At 37.5% G+C, this 25,306-nt stretch overlaps 1 protein-coding gene across 3 annotated transcripts in view; it reads right to left on the bottom strand.

Moving 5' to 3' along the window:
* Positions 1–25,306, bottom strand: part of mwh (multiple wing hairs) — a 357,850-nt gene that overhangs the window by 133,676 nt on the left and 198,868 nt on the right. Inside the window, exon 1 of one of the 3 annotated variants that reach the window (XM_065229918.1) lies at positions 7,692–7,910. The exons of the other annotated variants lie outside the window; for them this stretch is intronic. Within the exon in view, the coding sequence (XP_065085990.1) occupies positions 7,692–7,771 (80 nt within the window). The 5' untranslated portion in view covers positions 7,772–7,910. Of the gene's footprint in view, positions 1–7,691; positions 7,911–25,306 lie in introns of those variants that run through there. 3 annotated transcript variants of the gene reach the window in all.

The following is a 25,306-nucleotide window of genomic DNA, read 5'->3' as shown; positions in this document are numbered from 1 at the left end:
TCCCGTTGAATTAATTATGCTATCAGTTTAAAGCCTTGTTCAATTGGAGTCACTACTTTCGTTTGACTCCAAATCAGTGTCTTCCAGCTGGTGAATTGCATTTCTAGAATCCTCAACCAAATCCATCTCTCGCTTGTCGTTAACATCTCTTAAACTAGAAATGAATGGATCTGACGATTCTAGGAGCCGATGGATCAAGTCTTAATTCACTGTCGTCCTAGATATCTTCCTGGTATGATCAATTCGGTACCTTTTAAAATATTTTTATATTAGTTGATTAAACATAATATTAAAAGATAATATCTACCTCTTCAAGTCTATATTACGACTTTCTTGCGCCTCTTCTGACAATTTTTGCTTCTTTTATTCTACGGCTTGTGTGTCTCAAAAGAGCTCCAAGTTTTTCTTCAGGTGAAGTTTCTGAGATCAGCAAGGATTCTTTTTCGGGATAACAACTTCTCTTTGCATCCAACACTTTGTGGTATGAAGGATAACGTTTTGCATTGCGCTGAGCGGCACCTTTACGCAATCTTTCAAATTGATTTCGCTTTCAAAAGCAAATTTCTCAATAAAATTGAGATAATTGGATTCATGATGCAATATTCAACAAAGTTTTTACTCAGTTCAATTACTACTAGTTTTGAAAATCTGAATCAAATCGAGAAAGGAAACGTTTTTAGGAGCGATAGAGTGTAGGTGTGTCACTTTTTCGTGTATTTTATCCAAATTCCCCATACAAAATTCAAACTTAAAACGCCAGCTCATCTTAGAACCAAATGAGATAAAACTTTCAGAGGTTTTCTCACCTTAAGGCACAAATCTAGAGTTTGGCCCGTGGAAAATTAGAACTTTTATTTTTGTGGGCCAGTCTAATGCGTAAGCAATGATCCAGAATAGAGAGTTACGTCTGTGATTCTATATTAAAAATTAATGAAAAAGTACCAAAAGAGCGATTCATCACTGGCCGCCAGGATTCTTTCTGATGATACTTTTTTTTTCATTTTCGCCATATCATGAAATCATTAACTCAAAACTAATAAGCAAAATCAAACTTGCAAGTAACAGTCTGCCCTTAAACCTTGCGTATACCTAGAAATAACTCAGGGTAACCGTAAAAAACCAAACTTTAAACTCTTCCTTCCACACTTTACAGGCAAAAGTCACGCCTCGATTGAAGTACACATTGAAACATTCGGTAGTTCCTCGTATTTCGGCGATTCATTCTGATTGTCTTCTGATGATGAGGCTCTTCTTCGTTGCGCAAACAGACGAATGACGACGACGAAGACCGCGACGCCAACAAGTGACTCAGCTCACGCATTGACGTTCCTTACCGTTCCTCAACACTCTTCCCGGCTGTGTGGTTCTTTGTGTTTACCCAGTCGGTTTTCCGATTTTAATGGCTAGATTGAGACTGTCTTTCTTTTCAATTTTTATTTATCCATTTTCCTTCACTTGCCATCTGCCTGCCTGTAGGTTGGGTTCGAACATCGCATTAAATTGCCGCCCAAGGCATCCAGCCCCACACGTTCCGAAGGCACGGTGCGGTGCCCACATTGATGATTGCCGAATTGTTTGTAACGTGCTATCAAATGGAATAATGGTTACACACCTCCGTGGGTATTTTATTTCTTGGATCTTTAATTTCACGAGACGTTGACTTTTCGGGGTGATGACAGTGGCACGGGGACGGTCTTTGTTTTTTTTCGTCGATTGATCTTTGTTTGTCGCCTCATTCGTTGCTTGTGGTTTCAGCGTTAGGCTACTTCAGGTGTCGAATCGGGGCCGTTGGAAGTAAAAAAAAAAAACGGAAGATCATAGCTCAAATGCTTTTTCTGACATACGATCAATAGGTTGTCGGACTTGCGACATGTACCAAATATCAAGAAACAACTAACATTCACACGATGACATTGTAGCTACATTCTCAGCAAAACAATGTTTCACATGTTTCTACACTCGCTGTAGCACTCTATAGGCATTAGCACGTTGTAGGTCACGAGGCGGAATCGGATTTATTAGACACAGCAAAATGCAAAGCATCGCAACCACAGCAACAAACGAAATGAAAAAAAAAAATGAAAAACACACATCTCTATTATAATTATCGGGCTATTCTTCAGCCACCGGGAAAATGTTCTTTTCCCACGAGATATGTGTCAGGAAGCGAATTATCATTTTTCTTCCAGTTCTATGTTCAAAAGGTACCGCAATAGCTCGGTGTAAAAGTTGTATGTATATCATCACGTTTATCGCCTGGCGTTGGAGTGATTGCAATAAATAATGAATGGCAGAAGCTACTATGGGAGAATAATAGCGAAGTCATTGTTGGTGCAGCCGAACAGCACATGCTGCAAACTGGGAGCAGATATGTACTATATTTCCTTTTCTGATAATGGTATATCATTACAATCAAGTAGATTAATGGAAGGGTACGATATCTGTTTTATGATTATTTATGGTTTGTTCTGAGCTAGAGATTTTCTAGAAATCGGTGATTATGGATACGGTACGCAATATGATTATATTCGACGGTTGCTATATCATGACCTGGAATTGTTTTTCACCAAAACACCATACTCGCTCAGCTACAAGACGAGCAATCCAAAAAGCTGCTTTTCGCACTGGCTGAGAGTCGACAGTATTTTCATCTCTCATTCTTCAACGATTATTCATTTTCCTCTCCCATCCAAACCATGAAAACATCACTCTCTCAAAACCGGTGAGCACACTTTTTCATCTCCTATTGGACACCGAATATATTAGATAGTGTGTTGCTGGAATCCGAGAAGGAGTGTAGCAAACAACGTTGCCAGTGTTCCAGATTTATCTAGATTTTACAGATTTTCAGCCAGATACACAGACAGATCATGTTTATTTCCAGATTCATTTAATATGTTCCAGATTTTCCCAGATTTTTAAAATGTTTTGCTTTATAAATATCAATAATTTTCCTAATTTTGTAATTTAGAGAAATCGAAAATTGTTCAGGTTTGAAAACAATAAATTGAGCTTTGGAAAATTAGCAAGGCTTTTGAATCTAGACAACCACCAAGACTTTGAAGTATGTTCGTGATATTTTTGAGGATAATTAATTAGATTTTCAAATAGAATTTTAAGGTACCTGTGAATATTGAGTTACCTTAACAGTCTGAAATACTTTAGAATTCTGAATTTCCCTAGATTTCAGAATTTTAAGGTAATTCTGAAAATAGTTTACAGTGAAGTGTAACTATGCAGTAAGTGCAACCTTTGATTGATGTGAAGACGGTATAAATTGTCTTTTGCAAACTCTGATGAAAATTGCATGGAGATTTTGTCAAGAAAGGAAATAGTTGGAATTCGGAAGAGAAATCATAGAAAATTCTTTAGATGAAACTTAAGGAGAATGCTGAAACGAATCGTGAGAATAATTTCAATGGAATTATGTCCAATGTTTCTATGGAGATTAATTTGTATCAAATTTTAAGAAATCCGGCAATTTCTGGGAGACTTTCAAGGCTATTTTGGCAAAATACTTGAGTACTTAGGAAATACTGAAGAGGATTAGTCTGAGAAGAATGTGACGATCATTCTGAAGAGTGTACCAAGGAAATTATTAAGAATATTCTAAGGGAATTTCATAGAGAAAAATTGAGACAAAATAATGCCAATTCTTGGAAATTATTGCCAGTTTGAGGGAATTGTGGAATCAGAGAGCGATTTATAAGAAATTACAAGAGATAATGCTAAGCACTCTTAGAATGTTACTGAAAAAGTTTGGATATTATCACGATTAGTTTAGGGGAATCCAGAATAGAAGTATGATGAAATTCTAGGATGATTCAAATTGAACTCTGTAAATGAAGTAAATTCAGACTAACAACAAATTTCATGATCTGGAAAAATCCCAGGAAAAAAATAAATTCCAGAATTTAGAATCATTTCAAGATCCTGAGTTGAATTGAAGCTTTCAGACTTTCATTTTAGTTATATAATAATACTATTCTTTGGCATAAAACTATTTGTAATGGTCATGTGGGGTTACCCGTAGTTTAGGTAAACTGTGTGTGATTCTCACTTCAGCCAGGAGAATTTTAGTTTAAAATAAAATTGCCTACTGGTCTACCGAGTGTTGTAAGTTGTATGATGTCAAGAATGAAATTGGAAGTCTGATCAATCGCAGAGTAATATTACAATTATTTAAAACTAATAAAAAATTTAAGACATATTCTGGTGCTGCATCAAATATTATGAACTAAATCGACTAAAAGTTTAAAAAAATCATCCCATCAAAGTTGCTTGAGTCTTTGCTGCTTCAGAATTCTGAAAATATTTTCTGCAGTATTTTATCAAAAATTTAAATCAATTTTGAAATGCTGCGTAACGGATATCTGTTATCGGCTTGCTTGTTTCTGTGTGCCGACAAATCAAAATAGTGGAAGCGAAGAACACGGTTGGATTTGACTTTCCAAATGGAAGTGCGAAGCCCACCATTTGAAAAAATTGTCAGTTTTGTGAACGAACTGGATACGAATCTCGTTGAAATAGATGCAACAAAATGGATTGGGGAGGAGAAGGCACACTTCATTTAGTTCAAAGTGGAAAAATCAAAGCAGTATATTTTGTTGCATAACCTAGAGCAATTAATATTCCGTTATGTTGTTGTATATCATCTGCTGGGGGAAACGTTCAAAGCGAGCGAGTATATTATCTCCCACAAGAGGTCCCAGGTCACGATCTAGCATGGTGTATACATACATGGACGTGGAGAAGGACCCAAATAACCATAGGCCTTTTTGGCTATACAAACACTGGTATAGCCATTGTTCAGCTGTATAAAACAAAAAGGCGAAATTACGTGCCTATGGTTACTAGGGGGGATATCATCCTCGCTTCATTTCCTCAATCGGAAACATTTCCTACGACGGGATCAAGAACAATTGTTTCTTGTGCCTGATGGAGGGGCAGCAGGCCAATTCCTGCCCAAGCGGAGTGTCTGGGAGCAGCCAGAAAAGCGTAAGGAAAAACAGAATGAAATGCACAGCGGAGACGTTTTATTTTCATTTATTAATTTTAGAGGCTTTAACACGTTAGCTTTACGGAGCCGACTGATACAGTTTTTTTTTTTTATTTATCCAACATAAAAAAGAGGGTCATGAAGGAGTTAATTTTTTCCTGGGGGGCAACTGTTTGCTGCTTGCTTTTTCCCGTGCCGACAACTATTTTCGATCATCTGCTTGCTTCTCTTGAACACATGGCTGCTGATGCAATAGTTCCTTTGCCACCAAGTACGTCGGCTCATTACGGTAATCGAATCAACGGAGCCATTCCACGATAAATAACGAATCGATCTCATGTTACCTTCTCCGATGAAACTTTGCATAATTGTATGTAATGGTAAATTATTCACAGTCAATTGAGTGAAATTTAAGCATTTTTAATCTCACAAAAAAAAAATGGCGTGTTTCACATTTTTCAATAAATCATATCTCAAAAACCTAACTTTTAATCTAAATGACGTCTAGCAACTGATTGCGTCTCTTTGAAAACCTAAGGATGACAGGTTTTATGTGTCAAACACGTACTTTACAACCCCCTGTAATTACTTGCAATTATCATGATCCTAGTATCATCATAACATCTTATGATTTCATAATTACAGAAATAATTTTGATTGCGAACAACGTACAACCAGGGCAACTTCTTGATGACTGAAAGAGGTCGCATAGAAGTTTATACAACCGTTATGCTCAAAAAGTGTTGAGTACCATATACGGTGGATTACAGATAAAATACGGAACGTGGAGGAGGTGAATTAACTACGAATTGTACCACCTACTGGGAGAACTACACTGAAGAAACCGAGCGACTAGGATGGGTTAGGTTAGTTAGAATATCAGATGACAAACCGGTTAAAATAGTGCTCGAGTACGACCTAATGTGGAAGGTTACCTACGAAGCCTTCGCAAACAGTGAAGCTGGCAGATCGAGTGAACTGGAAGACGAGTCTTTTATGTACAGCACAAGATAAATTGGCCAACCTATTCATAAAGCTCAAAACAAAAATTGAAACCTCGATAAAACTTGTGACAATACTGTCGTTTACTTCAAACCATAATTAAAATTATCTCTATTTCCAATTGACGATTGAATACTTCCTTAGGCCTATAGTTCGTCATCAGGTCTAAAAGGAATTTTAAGAACGTATCCAATGATGTTACCACAGACAAACAGACATAGCACTCACAATCACATTCATCGCAAATAATGTTTTAGTTGGGAATGTGCTTGCATTTCTCATGGTGGCGCCACTGAAGTATTGAGCAAGCCACCCCATTTTGAACTTATCAGTGATGCCAGTTCTTTTTCACGTCTAGTTAGTAGATGTCAGCTCTTGAAAATGATAAGTGGTCAAGGCATCCCACTGGCGACACATACCACATCTGACGAATACAGAAAAAAAAAATGGCAAATCAAAGTTGGCACTCGTGTAGAATAGAAGAACTATGAAAGTGATGATGGTTTCAAAATTTTACACGGTGAGGTATACGATTGCAATCTTAAAATGTATTTGCTTTGCGAACAAATTATTTTAATAAAATCTGGTTGATGCTACGTTAGTAGAAAACTAAAGGGCTAAGCAATGGACATATAATGTAAAAAAAAAAAATTTCTATTCAGATTTCAAGTTGTGTGCATAGCAGCAACCAGATTTAAATAAAATGTTCCATTTGCAAAATAAAAGCATTTTAAGATTGCACTCGTTTACCTTCCCGTGGAAAATTTATAGTTCATAGTTCTTCTATTCTCTACGAGTGCCAACTTTGATTTGTTAACAGTTCAATATTACATCAAAACTGCTGCACATTAGTCTTTCCGTTCCTAATATTACGTTGTACAATGTACACAGAATTCGAGAACAAATCATGTTGATGGATGACTGTAATATTCTATCAACTTTTACCAGTTATTGATGTTCAATACTTCACCATGAATATCATTGATTGATACATATTATTTTTCTTCTTCTGTGTACACATTGAAGTGATGAGCGGTGGTAGAAAGGGCACTAATAAGTGATGCATTACCTCGTTTAAAAACTTGTTTCCAGCAAAAGAAAAAGCACACTAAACAAACAAAACAAATCCCTAAAAAAAGTGTTAGCTTCTGAGAATTTTTCCTACGGATCCGTATTTCTGCAGAATTCAATCAATTCTATAGATCTTCGGAAAATTTCATATAGTTTGGGGGGGGGGGGAGGGGGTGACCATTATCCTCGGTCCATACAAATTTTAAAAATTTTGTATGGACAATTGTCTATGCAGGGGGAGGCGGGTCAAGAATCCCAAAAAAATGTCTACGTAGTTTATGAACAGCCTCTAAGTTGATCGGCAGCGTAAAGTCCCAGTGGGGAAAAAATAAAGCCAAAGAACAAGAGTAAGAGGATCTAAAGTAAAACTTGCACCAACGTTAGTGCCTGTTTGACGCCTACAAAGAAGTGTGCCGATCATGTAATACCGTCCATCCAACATGTTCCAGTCGGCCGAATCCGACAAATGCATGTTCCGACATAGTTTGGAAGTATCTACAATCTCCAGCCGATTCAATCACCACCCGGCACCCACCACCCACAGGGCAATTATTTTCGCCACGTGTGGATATAAGCGATGAACCAACACCCGATCGGAAAACGCACACAGTTCGATTACCTTAGGCCGAGCAAAAATTCCCGGTACAATGGTGAGTTTACATTCAAATCCAAATCTGCCGCTGATTTCACCTTCTTCATGCTGGTTGGCTTCGGTTCGCAGCAAGCACAACTCCACCGTTTTATTTAACTAATCCACAAAGGGGTTGCGTGGTACACGCTTTAAAATTTTCTATTTTCTGATTTCACTTTATATCGAACACTTTGATGACTGTAAGCACAAACCCAATCAAAAAGGAAACCATCGTAAACTATGTATTAGATTTTCCCGCATATTGCCTTCTTTTTTCCTTCATTCGAAAGCACATCACTGTACACATGTTACACCGTGTATCAATAACATAAGCCGCAACGCCCTCACTATGGGGGGCAGTAGCTTTGTCTTAAGCCGGTCACAAAACACGCACAGCCGCTACAGAGTGGACAAACGGACGAACGATCCTAGCCGAAAACAAAAGCTCAAATCGCGTGATTCTACTGAAACGTGTCTACCACGTGCAGGTACTCCTGCTATGGCAGTGAAGAGTAAAGCACGAGCACATCTTATCCTAATCGAAACCAAAAGTGAACTAAAACCGAACATTCCGTAAATATCCAACATTGGCCGCATGTGCAGACTGCGGTTTAGGGTACGAAGCCCGGCGCATCGAGTACACGCGCGAAGACGAAGCTCTAAATTTCTCTAATCAATGTACCAGAAAGCGCGAAAAATGAATAAAAACGAGATATAAACGCGGCACCCAACATACAACACAATAAACAAACATTGATGCGCACCTACAGTCAACAACAAGCGAAAAAACAACAATCCAAACCAACAATAATAGTGATGAAAAACAATAATGATCCTCGAGATGCAGACTAAATAAACTTTTACTGCGCCGCCCTTCATTTTTCCTACAAAAGCTAATGGGGGAGGTAGGTAGTATGTAAGCAAGCGCATCCGCACTTGGAGCATAAACATAAACTTTATGCCGGTACATGCACATTTGGGGATGCCCAAATGTGTTCCGAAATATTGTTGAGGGTTGAAATGATGTTGCCCGACTTTCACTGATATGAGTGGTATTTATACGTTAACACTCGATAATGTTAGTGAGTCAATGCCTAGCAAATTGAAAATTTAAGAGAATCATTGATTTCCAATTTTTTTTTTGATATTCCAATAGCTGCTTTTATAGAACCGATAGGCAAACTATATCAACATTATAAAAGTTGGGAATGTGATGGAGAATTTCGATTGTTTCACATATCTTAGTAATACAAAACTTTCAATTGGAGTATCCATGACTGTCAAGTCTGATTCAGTCAACTGGCCAGACGAAAACAATAATTCTTAACCTATAGAGTAAGGTGGGGCAAAAGTTTAAGTGGGGCAAAAGTTCTTTTTGAGATTTTCGACGGTCGTGCAAAATAGAACTCATTGTTTTGGCACTTGTTCCACGTTTAGAGCCACACTTTTCTCCAAGTAATCACAAACATTGCTGGTGTTTCCGAAGAATTACAAGCAAAAGTGTGTTTCGGGAAGATATATTATAACATTTGTAACAACTTTTAGGTCGTACAGCAAGAAAAACCAATAGTGGAAGGGTAGTTTTATTTTAGGGCATGATTGTGTCTTTATTGAAGCAGATTTTTGGCATGTTATCAGATATGTAGCGGGAATTGCCTACAGGATATTAAAGTAATTTGTTTCACATCTTTTTGGTTCATTATGTTGGTAGTTTTATGGAACGTTTACATTTAAGTCAATGAAATTCGTAAAAAATGAGCGAAATAAAAATAGAGCCACCCTGTATAAAAGGTACCCTATCGCAATTTGACAGGTATTTGTTTTGGTTTCGAGTGAATTGCGATAGATTCGAGCAGAACGTTAAGTTTTATTCAAATTTGTGGTGTAACAGAATATTTTTCCTTTAATCCAGCAGCCATGGGTCGAGCCATGGATTTGACGTTCAAGGAAAATGTAAAAATCAAAGCCTACAATGATGCAGGCCTCTCTTCTAGATAAATAGGTCGGAAACTTCTCCGATCACATACCGTTGTCGGAAGATTTCTGAAAAATAGCGATAATGGTGACCGACGGGGGAATTAAAGTAAGCTTACGGCGAAGGATAACCAAATAATTTGTAGAGGAGCAATTAACAAGAAAAGAACAGATTCACAAATCTGTGCAGATTTCCAGCTTCCGGTAACAACAAGGCAGATCCAGCAAATTCTGTCAAGCAACGAAAACTTGGAGTAGCACAAAAGACTATGAAAGCCCAACTTAACAGAGCGACATAAATTGAAACGGTTCAAATTCGCTGAAAAATTAATTTCTTGGACGGAATGGCAAGATGTGCTGTTTTCGGAATGAAAAGAAGTGATTTGTTTCGACGATCTTGTTTTCCGAACTGAGTACCAATGCTGACGACGCTAGGTAACCAGCTCTCACACCTGGACCCTACCTATCGAGCCATCAACTCATGGACCGGGGACCAACGGCTTTACTTCCCTTCCGAAGGAAGGTGTGATCAGGGATTTTGTGCCTCAGAAAATCCCAGGGGGCACCGACTGGGATTGAACGCTTACCACTATACCGGCGCCGTTTATGTGTTGAGTAGGGTAGAGAGCTACTTCGGCCTAATCGCCCATTTTGGGCCTATCATGCAGAAAACACAAATAATTCAATGATTTCAGAGTTAACAAGTCAATTATGAGTTTGGTACGATACTTTAGTTAAGCTGCCGAACGAAATCAATGAGAACGCGTGATATGAAGGTTTGCACCCATAATTCACAAAAGCAAAAGAAGCGCTCCGACCGAATCAATTTTTATCTTCATCCGATAGGCCGAAGTGAATTCATTTGCGTTTCAATGCGTTAGGCCGAGTTTAGAATCCGTAGGCCGAGTTTGGCGTCAAGAAGCAGTGTTAGACTTTTGACAATATCTCAACGATTGGTTTCTCTTTATCAAATCTTACTGTACGTACAGAAAGTTAAATAAACTTGGAAGCCATCAGTAATAATAACATTCCGTTTGGTGCTAAACTGCGCTAGATTAAGAAAGACTAACTGCGGACTGTGCTTAATAGGCTGAAAATGGGGTAGTTAACCCTACTTGAAACTGATGGAGTCTGCAAGTAGTTGATGCAATACGCGTATCTGTCAAAAGATAAGCAATTTTAACGGAATTAAAAGGAAATAAATCAACGCACTCAAAAAGCTCTTCAAAAGTTAAACATGATGAAATGTCAAATTCGAGAATGCTGGGAGCAGATCAAACAGGATAGCCTGGAAAACTGATTTTGTTCATGAAATCACGGTTCAATAAAGTAATTCGAAACAATGGCTTTACACTCATTACTAAGCTCTCATTCAACAAGCATCCCAAGTAACAATTTGGGTTTTATGAAGGTTTTGTAGACCATTATTTAGACTTGTAGAATGCTATAAAACCTCGATAAAACTTGAAATGTTACTTGGGATGTATCAAGTTGCATTTTACGAAAACAAATCTTTTTTTCTTGCAACGAATGGACTGAAAACTCATCAAAATTCTGTAAAAGAAAGTTGTAAACCTTGAATGAGGGATCCTGTGTAAAGAATTAGTTTGATTCCAAATGCTTGGAGTTTTTATAAATCTTATTTTTTTCATCAAAGGTCGAACTTTTGCCCCACTTTACTTTATTTCAAAGTGAAATCTGTGACGACAGCCTAACGAGATTATACAACAATTATAAGTAATTGTGAACCTTAACCTGCGCCACATATTTCGCACCTGGTTACAAGATTGCCTAACTGTACCTTGGAGGCTGATATTCTCCCATTATCGATGACAATCGAAGAAGATTTCATCAAAAATTCTACCGGGCAATTGAACTGTGGCAGTTACACTCAAGTGCACTCTACAAATGGGAAAATTTTAAACAAGGGAATTGGATGGAATAAATCAACAAAGACATCGCTCTACAGAGGATGGTAGAGCGTCAACTAAGAAGTTAAAGCAGTCGATCTAAATAGTCAATGATACTAAGGTGTACTTTAAGCTACTAAAAGATTCAATAGTTCAATAATTCAATAGCTCGATGCAGATATCTAAAGGATCGATACAAATGTGTGGATATTGATTAAGAATACTGATTTATCATGGAGTCGAGCGCCTCCCTTAGTCGGTAAAGGCGGTAAAGCAGAATCATGTTGGAGGTGGTTGGGATCAATTTCCTATCTGGCTTAGAGATGTTTTGGGTTGGAAATTTTCTCGACTTTCATGGGCATATAGTATGTGTACTTACCATACAATATATGAATTCATAATATGTCGATCGTCTCTTGAGCTTACTTGAGCACATCGAATAACTTCTTTAAGTTTCGACGACCATCATAATCTACCAAGGGGACGGCAGATAATGCACGTCACCTCCAAGGCTCCATAATTGCAGGAAATAAAAAGAAGTAGCAATCCGCACAAATATTGTATCAATTTTTCTGCAATATCTGATACACCACGACTTCTTCGGCCGACGGGATTCAGGGCATTTTAACGAATGTCTCTGACCACATGTTACTAAATATATATTATTCTCCATGTTCTGTGCAAAGCTATCTCGAATCGGATACATGAGCATGAGCATGATTGACCACCCACGATTGCTGCTCTGTTATTGCTAGATCAGCTGCAATTGCACAGAGAACCAACAGATGATGTTTGGGACTAACATTCATCCTCACATAGGGAATGGGAAGAAATTTGTTGCCGTGATACTCGCTGTGAAGGAAACCGAGAAGCGAGATGTCCTCTTCGCTTCCATGAGAAAACACTGGGATGTTGGATGTAGGGAATGGTTTGCAGCAGGGATCGTTTTTTTTCCTTGGTTTGTTTTCTGTCGATCTTGTTTTTCGTGCTGAGCATCAATTCTACCGACGCCAGGGAGGCAGCTCCCACACCTGGACCCTGCCTATCGACTCATCAACTCATGAACCAGGGACCAACGGCTTTCCTTCCCTTCCGAAGAAAGGCATGATCAGAGATGTTATGCCTCAGAACATCCCGGCGGCGCCGACTGAGATTGAACCCAGGAACACACACGCGTACTCATGGTTATAAACAAACATCAAATGATAGATACCACAAAAAGAACTAAACTTATGATTGTTTGGTTCATCCGTCATGTTACATGGAGCGCCGCCGGGATTTTCTGAGGCATAAAATCTCCAATTACTATCCAATTTTTACAGTGATCCTATGATGTGTAGGTTTTGTTGATTGCACCCGCTCTATGTCCATCGTGGGGTTTCTGGGATACAATTCCTTTTCACTGCTCCTTGTTGTTTGATAATGAGATGAAGTTCGTCTCTTTCGCTATTCCCTGAAATCTTGGAACGGTATAGAACCATCGCGATCGTCATCCATTCGGTGATATCTAGATGCTTCACCGATTCCTCCACCTTCTTATACTGAGACTTGATGATGGCACTCTTCAGCAACACGTTATTTGGGCGTAGAGTTTGTTTGGGGAAATCTTCAAAGGTTGTTCTTCCACTTCTAAAGACCATTTTTTTTTCAAAATCTCCTCTACATGCGGCAACGGATGCCACGTAAGCCACAACCGATCACATAAGATACAGTGCTTCAAAAACTGGACCAACAAAATGAAATCAATTTTGCGTAAAGATTATAAAAACATCCCTTGTGGATGAAGCTTGATGCATGATTAATGAAGTCTGGTAAATTTGCGAAATATGTCTAATTTTCTTTAAAATTGACACAGCAGATGAACATTGCTTCCATCACCACCTGTACGCTACTTCGACCCCAAAGCTATCTAGAATCGGATACAGGAGATGATCGACGTGGCTCTCCGTCGACAGCTGACAGTATTCCATGCCGGAAGATCTTGTGTGGACCATATTGCCACGCTCCGTATCATGCTGGAGCAGGTTAAAGAATTCCAGGAGTCCCTGTAATTTATATTAATTGACAAAGCTTTCGACCGACTCAATCACGAGAATCTCAGGGGTACCCTGAAGTGCAGGAGCCCTGGATAAAATCGTCAGCCTAATCGAAGTGCAATACGTGGCATACACTTGCAGAGTCCAGCAGTTGTTGGTTTGACACAAGGATGTATACTATACGCTACTGCTCTTCATCGTAATCGACGAGATCACGGTAAGCATGATTGACCGTGTACCGAACCGTGGACTACATTGGCTAATGATGTTGCGCTATTAGCACAATGGCGTTCTAATATGCAGAGTAAGCTACATGATTAAATCGAACGCTCCTTTGCGGCAGGTCTCACCCTCAACAAAACCAAATTGTTGGATGTCAATATCTACAACCCTTTCGACTGTACAGTGGCTGGACAAACAGTGGAGAAAGTTCAAAGTTCAGACGGTGGGATCAAGAGTGGAATAGGGCGCAAATATCTGGAGATCACATCAGATTAGTCAACGTACCAAAATTTGGATTTTCAATGAGCCAATGGAAATGGTTTCTGCGCTTATTAGCCATCAGATCTCACTACTGTTATTTGTGGCGACAGCTATCGGAAATAAACTGCTTTCCGTAAGTTGTTATCAAAGGACAGTATAGTCAACAAATCTAGAAATACCTTTCACGGACTACAAAAGAGAATACCTGACACTGCAAAACATGTCTAGTATCCCTACATAAGCATTTAGATTCACATCCAAAGTCCCTTCTTTTAAGCACACTCGACACAAAAATTGGGCTTAGGAAGCATTTTTGTGTTAGTACACGCCACCTTTTGTTTACGGGGGGATTCCGTTCTATAAGGGATCAAATAATTCAAATACCACTCCACTACTTAAAATTGAGGGAATCACATATATTAGCAATCAAACCTGTTGAATTTCATTATATAGTTGGCCCTTTCATTTTATCGATAAATTCTCCTCCATTTATAGGAACCGTATACCCGTAGTTGTGGTATATGTTCCTGTTCTAGTCGTAACTGAAAAAGACTTGTAAAACATGATTAAGGTTAAAGTTAATGCTTTTCCGTTGATACTGAATCCACACCCGTTCAAACAACACCCAAATTCGAAATTCACGAATTCCAACAAGCATTGCAAATGAGAAAAATGGGAAGTATTGCAATTTTGAACATATTCGTAAACACAATATTATTGTATAATTATAATAATTCTACAACTGAAATGACACCTTCAATTCCAAGATTCCAAGTTCAGGATAGTCCTAATAATGCTCTCTTGCCGTAGCTCAGGGAAGGCCTGCCGAACTTCAACGAAGTCCTGATGAAGTTCAGGGAAGCCCTGCCGAAAGTCCTGCCGAAGTTCAGGAAAGTTCTTCCGAAGTTTAGGGAAGTCTTGCTGAAGTTCAGGGAAGTTCTGCGGAAATTCAGAGACGTTCTGTTGAAGTTCAGGAAAGTTCTGCTGATGTTCAGGGAAGTTTTTCCGAACTATAAGAAAGTCCTACAAATGTTCAGAGAACTCCTGCCGAAATTCAGAGAAGTTCTACAGAAGTTCAGGGAACTCCTGCTGAAGTTCAGTGAAGTCCTGTCGAAGTTCAGGGAAGTTCTGCCGAAGTTCAGGGAAGTTATGCCGAAGTTCGTGGAATTATCTTATTATCTTTAAAAATACCAAGATATATCAGAATACCTTCATCAAAAAGGCTGAAATTTTTACAAAATATACTCAAATACTTGTGATACAACTTGAGACATTTGAAGATCAAATCGGTGTAAAAAATATTTTATTGGTCAATGGCAAAGGTGGATGATTTCTACAATATTTGAAGATATTTATCTAATTATCTTTGGAAATACTAAGATATAAAAGAATACCTTCATAAAAAAGGCTGAAATTTTCTCAGAATATCCTCAAATACTTGTGAAACAACATGTGAAAATTTAGGAACCTTTTGATTTGAAAAATATTTAGTGAAATATGACCTTTCATTTGTAATTTCAATTGAAATATGACCTTTCAGTTTTGTAATTGATGAGCAAAGTTAGCGACCACTATGATTGTGGTCCTAAAATTGAACTTAGAAAATGGTTTTCAAAAAATTTAAACAATAAATCAATCTTGTAAAAATTGCTAGAGAAAGAAATTTTAGTTCTTTAATGTTGCACGGAAGAGGTTTTTTCGATTGAGCGCTGCGTTATTCTGTAAAAAATCGATGAAGTGAGTTATTCTAAACCGATCCATTTTCACCTTAATGTCTTGAGTAGTGCAGGTTTGATGTTGCAAAAACTGCATCTGCGTGCTTCCTGCTCAATCATTTATGAAAAAATATATCAGGGACCGGAAGGGACCATCAGGGCATCCAGTTAAAATTATTTAAATGGTGAGAGTGGGATTACCAACTCCCTGTTGCTAACATTTTGTGGATAGAAGGTGGGCTGTTCTCCCCATCTATTGGGACGTTCTTCCACACGATGGCTTGATTTGGTTTCTGGTTGTATGAACTTACTTCTGCAAGGAGATTCTCTATCACTCCCGCGGGTTTCGAGTAAGTGTTTCTGCGATAAGTATGATAAGAAATCAAATATTGATCAAGTCATGTAGTAGGAACAGTCAATTGCTATGTACAGGCGCCTTGCTACAATAGATCGTTGTATATCATCATCATCATCATCATCATCAAACTATAAAAAAAAGTCATGTAAATTTTGGTGCTTTAAGTACCGAAATATGCCAACTGCGCTTATCACATAATAATCAGTTGAATGAAACGGGAAGTTCAATTCAATCATACGAACTTTTTGTCAACTTTCGTTTGTTTTGCTTTCAAAACACCTAATTTTACGTGACATGTTTGTTTACGTTCCATGATTTACATCAAAATGGATTACGTCTCGTGTAAAACTAGTTATTTCTAACAGTGTATTGTTGCGGTACCGACTGGTTAATATTCCACTACCATCTATTCAGATCGCGGCAATGGGCCTACATACCAAATTTAATTCGCCGGAAATCAGCAAAATTTTGCTGATTTGAGACTTGATGAAAGATCAGCAAATGTTCCAGCAAAATAATGCTGCTGGATTTTTCAGCAATTCCAACTTCTGTCAAAATGACAACCTTTTACTGAAAATCAGCGATATTTCTTTACTGATCTTTTCAGCAATTCAAAATTCTGACATTTGGCAGCATTTTGCTGATGAAACTATTAAATTCAGTAAATCGAATTTGTTTTCACTATATGAGCTTACAGCTTCTGTAAAAAATCGTTGATACAAATATGCGAATAATAAAGATAAAATCACCTTTTCTTTTCCAAGTATCATTTATTAAATATAACCAGTGTCCGAGCCAGTGTCCTTAACCTATATAGTTTTATTTATTCGTATTTTTTCACCTCTTCCTCTTCGTGCGGTTTGACTGGTGGTGTAAGAATGTAAAAATACTTGCGACTGTGATGCTAACAGTTTGACAGCTCTTTGACTCGGTGTTAGTTTATGTTAGCTGAATTTTTCGGTAAAAATATCGTTTGCTGTTTTTCAGCAAGGCATTGGATTGCTGATCATGATCCAGCAATATGTTTTGCTGATATTGAAAACTTAAATTTGGTATGTACACCTTTTAACACTAAACATTGCACTTAAGAGATGGTTAACTGTTAGAAATTTTAATTAATGTTCCAGGAGTCTGTGGATGAATGTTTGGCATTTGTACTAAAAATCTGGATATAAATTGAAATAGATGTAGCGCTTTATCTCATTCTCTAAAACTGTTTAATCGTGAAGTTCAAGGTGTAATTTACTATAATGTATTTTCGAAAAATTCAATACTATTTTTTTTTCGTCGCATCATTTCAGACTTCAAAAAGTTTGCGTCATTTTTTTGTAAAATATCAAAAGGAATCTAATGACGAGAGCATTTTTTAATCTGAAATTATGCATCGAAAAAAAACTGGTTTTAAATTTTCGGACATCGTAACTATCTTTCATAAGTTACAGTAGAGTTAATCTAGTAAGTAAAAGAGAAAATCGATGAAGAGGATTGATTATTGAAATAAGGTCCTTATGATTCTGAAATTAGCAGGAGTATTATCTTCGACTGAGGAGGTATTATCTCTGACTGAGGAGTAGCCAACACAATAAAATTAGACAAAGGCTAGATATTTTGAATCTACTGCAATGTCTGTCAGTAAGATAGCAATTTTAATCTTAAAACATACTGAAATAAGGGAGATTACTTAATATTGGACATTCTTAAGTAAATCGCAATTTTTCTTCGTGATTGGAATATGCTTGCACAAAAATTACTATGTTTGAACAATGAATATTACCTGAATTTTTTTTTCAATACTAACTACTTCATTAAATAAATAATAAATAACATAATCACTTTAAGTCACCGGAATTAATCAACTTTTCGTTTATATAATATTTTTTATTATTCTCATTGTAATTTTCATTGTTGCTCAAAGATATTGGAAGTTTGAATTGAAAAAAAAATTGTTTACCCTGTATAAATTTATTTTTATAATTTTCAGTGAGTCATGTTGAACAGTGTTGGCCAATTTCTGAAAAACTTTGAGGTGATATTAATTACAGCATTTTTTTAGTGTAAATTAGTGGAGGTCTAGAATGAATCAGATGTGGGCTAGTTGATTTTGAGCCAAATGAACTGTCAGATTCGCACCCCTCTTGGTTGCATTAGCAGTGTTGCTAGAAACCTCCTAAGCATAGGTTGCCAAGATAGTTTTATTTGAATCCAATTCTCTGTTATAATAGACCAGGCCTCCTCCACAACCTTGTTTTGTCCGGCTCACGATGAGCAAGGAATAAGTACCTGTACCCTACCCACGGACTTTTCCATCCAAAATGTTCAAACAAGGTCAGAATGTGTCAAAAATTAGGTTGGCAACATTTTTAAGCGACGTTAGTTTTTTTTTTTTTCAAAAATGTTCACACAAACACAGTTATTTGCCTGCGCTTAATTCTTAAACTATGTTAAATTAAGCTAACTTTATAAGATAAAATTGTGCACTAGAGGCTGGATCGCTTCAAATTCAAACTAAGTTTTCACAAAGGTATTGATCATTTTGTCATGCTTCTGCATTCATGTTTCATCAGATGTCACAGCTGTTGTTTGCGGTGACATCTATCGGAAACTACGTATAATCTGTTTTCCTATAATTGTTCACAGAGGACACTGCAGTGCAAAACATACAAACAAAACATAACCTCTATATATGCTTTTAGATTATTATTCGAAGTCCCTCCTTTTTTACACATTCTGCACACAAAATAGCTCACCCCTCACAGAATTTCCCGTCGAATTTTATGTATGGGGCGGGGCATAAAGTATCTTTTGCGCAGAATATGTAAAAAAGGAGGGACTTTGAATGTTTAAGCAAATGCTTATATAGAGGTACCAGACATGTTTTGTAGTGTCAGGTACTCTATTTTGTAATCTGTGAAAGGGAAATCATAAATCGAGTGTCAACAAAATACATGGCATGTTGAGAGATTGAGCTCGTGAGAGAGAATTTCTCTCTCAAATTTGAATTTTTTGGCTCTCTGGGGCTGGTAAAATTGTATGGGGAAAATTCATTTTTATTTAATTGTAGCTTGTTAAGCATTAATTTCCAGGAAAAAAACTGAACGACAAAGCCCCTGACTAATTTCTTTAGGTTGTCGTTCACTTTTTTTGACCTGAATATGCACCGAAAGCGAATTATTCTCACCTCTCTCAATTTCTATATGGGGATTTTTATCACTTCCTACCAGCGGAAATGCGCCATCTCTGTGGAAAATGGTCGAACAAAATGATTAATTGATAAACCTGGTTTAAGATTTAAGCGAAGGTGAAGAAATAGGTCCTTATATTTCAAGATTTAAATCTCTACTTACTTTTGAGTAATTCCGAGAATGCACTATTTTATATTTCTCCTCGATGTATTTTTTTTCTTCTTATGTTGATTGTTGCTTGTTTTAGTTGGAATCAAATGATACATAAGAATATGATTGGTATCCCATTAATGTCAAAAGTGTAAGCACTTAAAAGGTTTTCAGAAAATTGAAAAAAAGTAAAACGTCAATAAAACTTGCAGTAGACCAATAAAACTGTTCTCATCGAGACATAAACATTTGTTCGTGAAGGCGACAACTACTACCTCTACCCTTAGCGTATACAACTTACTGTACCAACCGATAGATGTCACTACTTAGTTATGTTGTATATTGTAACTATTCGTTATTGTTTCTCTGTCATGTGCTATCCCTGTGATATGAATATAGTTTAATGCCTCCGCCATGACAGGACGGCTAATAAATCGGGTCCTACCGTGCGCGATCAAATATCGCTTAGTCTAAAGTCCGAAAATATAATATAATCTATATAATTTTGATGGTTAGTTTTGCATACATTTATAAATAAATGTTTGAATTTCCAAGAATTTAATCAAAGATTTGATAACTCGATTTATCAATGTTGGACATAACCTTAAAGTCAATGGATAAACATTATTCTAAATGAATGGCATCACATTCATCAAATCAGAGAAAAAGTGAATTTATTAAAAAACAATTCTTACTCGTTGGCATCCCTAGAAGGCTAAGGTAACAATGGTTAAAGGTAGCAAACTAAAATCGCAAATCTTCAATTGGTTACCCTTATTGTGACACACAAATCAACATAACACCTTGAGTCTTTCCTTTGGAGGAACACACTTTGGTTTTTGCTATAAAAACACCGTCGGTAATTGCTTTAGCGAAGAACGTGTCGAACGGATGGAACATAAAATCATAACAACATAAACCGAAAACCCACCCATCGCCTCCGCCTCCATCTGACCACCTACCTATAAGAACAATGCTGTCTGTCGAAGCAGATAATTAAGCATAAACAATTCTGACGTTGTCTAGCGAATCGAACAGGAAGAGGTAAGGAGTAACACGTGATTGTTGGCAACGTGTTTATAGAGAAATGAAGCAAAAAAAAAAGCAAGTCTGAAACAACAATAGCCTTTCATGTTTAACTTTTATCATCTTCGCCGAAACAGACGGGCCCAGATTACAACTGAGGATAATGGTGCAGAGTTGAACGCAAACCGTGTCTATATTTGACCCTAGTCCACCATTGGCAATGAATCTGCGAGTTTTTCGGGTCAACTTCGTGTATAGGCTTAGGGGAATCACTAGCTGGCGATGTGTCTAGGCACCGCCTTTTTTAAATCATTAATTATGTTTTTAGTATCTATTTGGAAAAAAAGCCTCTGGATACAGTTTTCTACCTCTCAGTACAGTTTTCTAATGAAACAACTTTATAATCAATTCAACTTAGTTCAAACAACAGCAAAATCAATTTTACACATACACTTAAGCCTTATCCGTAAGATTATCGTCTCGGTAAGACATGGTAAGCTATGTAAAAAATGCACAAATTGTTGCCGACATTAATTATCACAGCAATAACTGATATTAATCCACGCTATCGACATCTTACGTATCCTCCATCCAAATGTTAGTGGAGCACCCGAGAAAAACATGCAGCTCTCCAATCGTTGCATCTCATTTGCATGTAATCAACCATCGAACGCTTCCGCGCAGCTATCCGATGTTAGATGTGTAGCCATCGAGACCCAAAATTCATCTGCTGTAATGGTTTCACACCTAACAACGACAGTGGTGAACCGTTATAATTTGACACCTACAGCCAGGTCAATTTTAAGCTCCGTTAGCCATCATGACGGAGCTGTTGTACGCAACGGCTCATCGGATGGGTAAAATGAGTAATTGTCTTTTCCCCCAACCCATCCAATCCTACCTTATCTCTCTCTGAAAAAGTCAAGTACATATTCAAACCACATTCAAACTGCACGCTCTCATCATTATTCATCTTCTGCTGATACTTCCTGTCTGAGCTTTTGGCTGCCGGAGATGATAAGACAACCAACCGCGAGATGTTGGCAGCTGATTCCACCGGATTCGTGCCTAGTCGTGAATTCCTCCCACTTGGTTCGCGTTGTTGCTTGCAACAACTGAGTGTTACTGTTGCTTTTGAGCGTTCCATTGCAAGCACCGCGGAGTTGGGAAAGAGCATCAGAAACTGTATATGCGATTCATATGGATGTGGCGAGCTACGTAGTGGATCAAGCGGCACACTTATTCAATTTGAAAAAGGCGGGCATTGAGCAAAACCTAGTGCGATTTTTGCAGTGGGTGGCTGAGCAAGTCGAAGATTGCGAAGGATTCGTTCACTTCACATTGTTGCGAATGAATGACGGAATGGATGACATTCAGTAGAAGGACTCTTCTTTATGTGAAACCCATTTGAAGGATTGAGAAATTGCAATGCATTTACGGTTAACAATAGTTTCATCAAATCATGTGATGGTGCATTTGTCACTATGGCGAAGATGTTTTTGAGTAGAGGAAAAGCGGTATAAAGATTGCCATTTACTGCGATCAACCAAAATTAAATTTTAGTATGAATTTTTCCCCCACACACTTTTAGCATGAGTTGAATGAACTGTTTTGGTTTACTCATCCCCAAGTCTCCATAGTAGTACTGAAATAACCATCAATATTAACATTCACGTAGTACTGAAACAACCATCAATATTAACATAACAGTCCGTCTTGGTCGCGCTGTCGATATTGTGAAGTGGTGTGTATGTTTTAACCAGGCAAGGAGTTACAGGCGGGCCATGACCCCTGGCTCCCACATTTTAGGTGGCACAATAAATTTACATGATGCCGACTTATGACTTCATATCATATGATCAGCATTTATTTTTTCAATCAATTGTACACAATCTAAAAATAAAAAGTGTTCATACTCAGACATATAGCCCAATGTCACTTATTTCCATTGATTTTTGAACTTGAAGCAAATAGCACAATGCACTTGCCAAGCATTACGAATCCTAAGGCCTTTTTTTACTTTATTAAAGTGACAGGCCTTGACTGGGACCCCGATTAGCGCAGTCGGTAAAAGCCATGTCTAGGATTTTTTCGAGTTGGAAAATTTCTCGACTTCCCTGGATGATTGTACTTGCCACACAATTATACTAATGAAAAATCGTACTGGCATCGAAAGCTCTCAATCAATAACTGTGGAAGTGCATCTAGAGCACGTAATAAGCTAATATGCGATAGAAATGCGAAGAAGAAGAAACCTTAAATGCAATCCTCTGTTCTCTCTATCGGGTTTCTGCTTGAAATACTACAGTTAGATAAAAAAATAAATACAAAATTTTCCAGAGTGCTTTGTTAAGGTTATAAGTAAAAACAACAGCAAACGTACCAAGGAATTTTAAGCCAGGCGAACTATTAAAAAATCCAAAAATCAATTAAGAAAATCAATCGTTGCTGGTTCTTTTGATTCTAAACACTGGATGTAAGTTTAGCAATTGATTTTCTAGTACTACGCTATGAAAGTTTGACAAATAAAATGAAGGGTTAATGGTTTCGAGGGGTGCATCGATTAGCTGTACCAGAGCTGAGCCGAAACGATGAGCACGTTTCTTTGGGACCTTCTAATCTTAAGCGTTGTTCAGACTGAGCAGTTAGGGGAAATTGATGTAATGTCGGCCTAAATGCTCCTAATTGGGCACACACATAAATTCAGCAATCGACTGAATTTTCAATAGCAACCAAAAATATCCATTAGTACCGTCCCAATGACGCGTTAATCTAGATAAAAATTGATATATAACAGATTTTTAGCGATGGGTCTAATCTTAGATCCATAGGCCAAATTCCCCTATAACATGCTATAATGGTTGTCAATCATAGCGTGAAAGAAAGTTTTTTTTTCCAGAAATAATATTTTCATACAAAACTTTCACGAGATAATTTTATATCCGCAGTGCATTTGGGGAAACAAATTTTGTTCGAAAATTTAGCTAACATAAAAATTACAAAATTAATTAAAAATCCTTCCGACGACCACATTACAGAATTTGTTCATGCGGTGAAACATAACAAAGTAATGCAAATCTGTAGTAGAAACTAACATTTCCTGGGTGGGTGTACTATTAAACCATCTAATCTATTTGAAACCATTGGAATCGAAACTCTGGGCATAGAAAAATCAAATCCGGTCAGTTCTTTCAGTGATCGATCTGCTAATAAGCCATTAGAAATGCACACTTAGAGCACCCACACCAATGCGTTGCTAAAGCTATTTTAGCAACCTCCACCATAACGCAGTAACCGCACTAGGGGTTGCTATTTAAGTGCGGGAAATAACAATTTGCCTCTCGGTGAACAGCGGGTTGACAAATATAGCAGCACGATAGCAACCGGCCCAAACGTTGCTAGGGTTTTTGATCTAATTTCCGTCCTACTAAGCACAACACGCACTTTACCTCTCTTTTCTGAACGAGTTTTAACTAAAAATGGAATATTTCTGTCAAAGATGACTTCTAAATTTATTCACCTTTCGATACGTTCCGTTAGATTTGATAAAGAGTCACAAATTGTTGAGATATTGTTTAAAATCTAATACTGCTTCTTGATTCTAAATTCGTTCTACGAGTTTCAATTCCATCCTAACGCATTGAAACGCCATTAGATTTTCTTCGTCCTACGGATAAACGTAGAAAAGGGGGATTCGCTAGGAGCGCTTCTTTTGTTTTGAGAACAATGAGCGTAAATATTCATACAATGCGCTCTAATACGATTAATGTTGTAGCTAATGAACTAACGCATCGGAACAAACCTATTTTTGATTTGTGCACGGTGAAATCATTGATATTATTGATCTTTTCTGATCGATAGAACGGAAATGGCCGATTACGACGAAGTAGCGCTCTACCCTATCTATGAAATGTTTGTTTTGTTTTTCATTTGAACATTGTGATATATAAATCAATTTGCATCTGGGACAAAAATGTGGACCCAAAGCACAACAAAGCATTCCTCTGGAAGACCCGGAACATCCATAAAGGTGAAAAATTAGTAAAAAAGGATCTAGATTTTTTTAATCAACTTGTTGTTATGCTGCATGAATGAATTTGGATTTGAAACCAGTATGTGCACTCTGGTGGCCACGGAACGGTCCTTCGAAAGATCCGGAACATCCGTAAAGGGGGCCAATTCATAGAAAAGATCCTAGAGCTCCGTATTTTTTTAAATCACTTATTTTGATGCAATATTAATGAATTTGGATCTGGGACCAGCATGCGAACTCTGCTGGCCAGAATCCGGTCTTTCGGGAGGTCCGGACCATGCGTAAAAGTGATCAATTCATAAAAAAAAAGATTTAAGAGCTTCACGATTCACTTATTTTGAAGCTACATGTATGATTTAGGATCTAGGGCTTGTGGTTCTCTGGAAGATTTTGAACATCCACAAAAGTAGACAATTGAAATATGATTGCTTTGAATTCCTTGAAATATCCTGCAATTTTCCTTAAATAAATGAAACTGATATGAAGATCTTCAATCATCCACGAAGTTCCGAGAACTTCCCAAAATAAAATGAAACTACAAAAAAAATCTATATACTTCTCTGAAGGTCTCTAGACGTTCTTGAAGATTTCTGAACATTTTAAAAGATCTCGCGATTTTCTTGAACATAATCTGATCGTTGCTGAAGTTCTTGCATTGAAAATCATAGCACTCCCTTAAAATAATCTCACATTTTCCTGATGCTTACGTAACATCTCTTATGTTTCTGAAATTTAA

This window comes from Ochlerotatus camptorhynchus, unplaced genomic scaffold (assembly GCF_037179485.1).
Source record: "Ochlerotatus camptorhynchus isolate MF236.1 unplaced genomic scaffold, CSIRO-AGI_Acam_v1.1 ptg000324l, whole genome shotgun sequence".
Classification (NCBI taxonomy): Eukaryota; Metazoa; Arthropoda; class Insecta; order Diptera; family Culicidae; genus Ochlerotatus; species Ochlerotatus camptorhynchus.
This window is presented reverse-complemented; position numbering and strand designations above follow the sequence as displayed.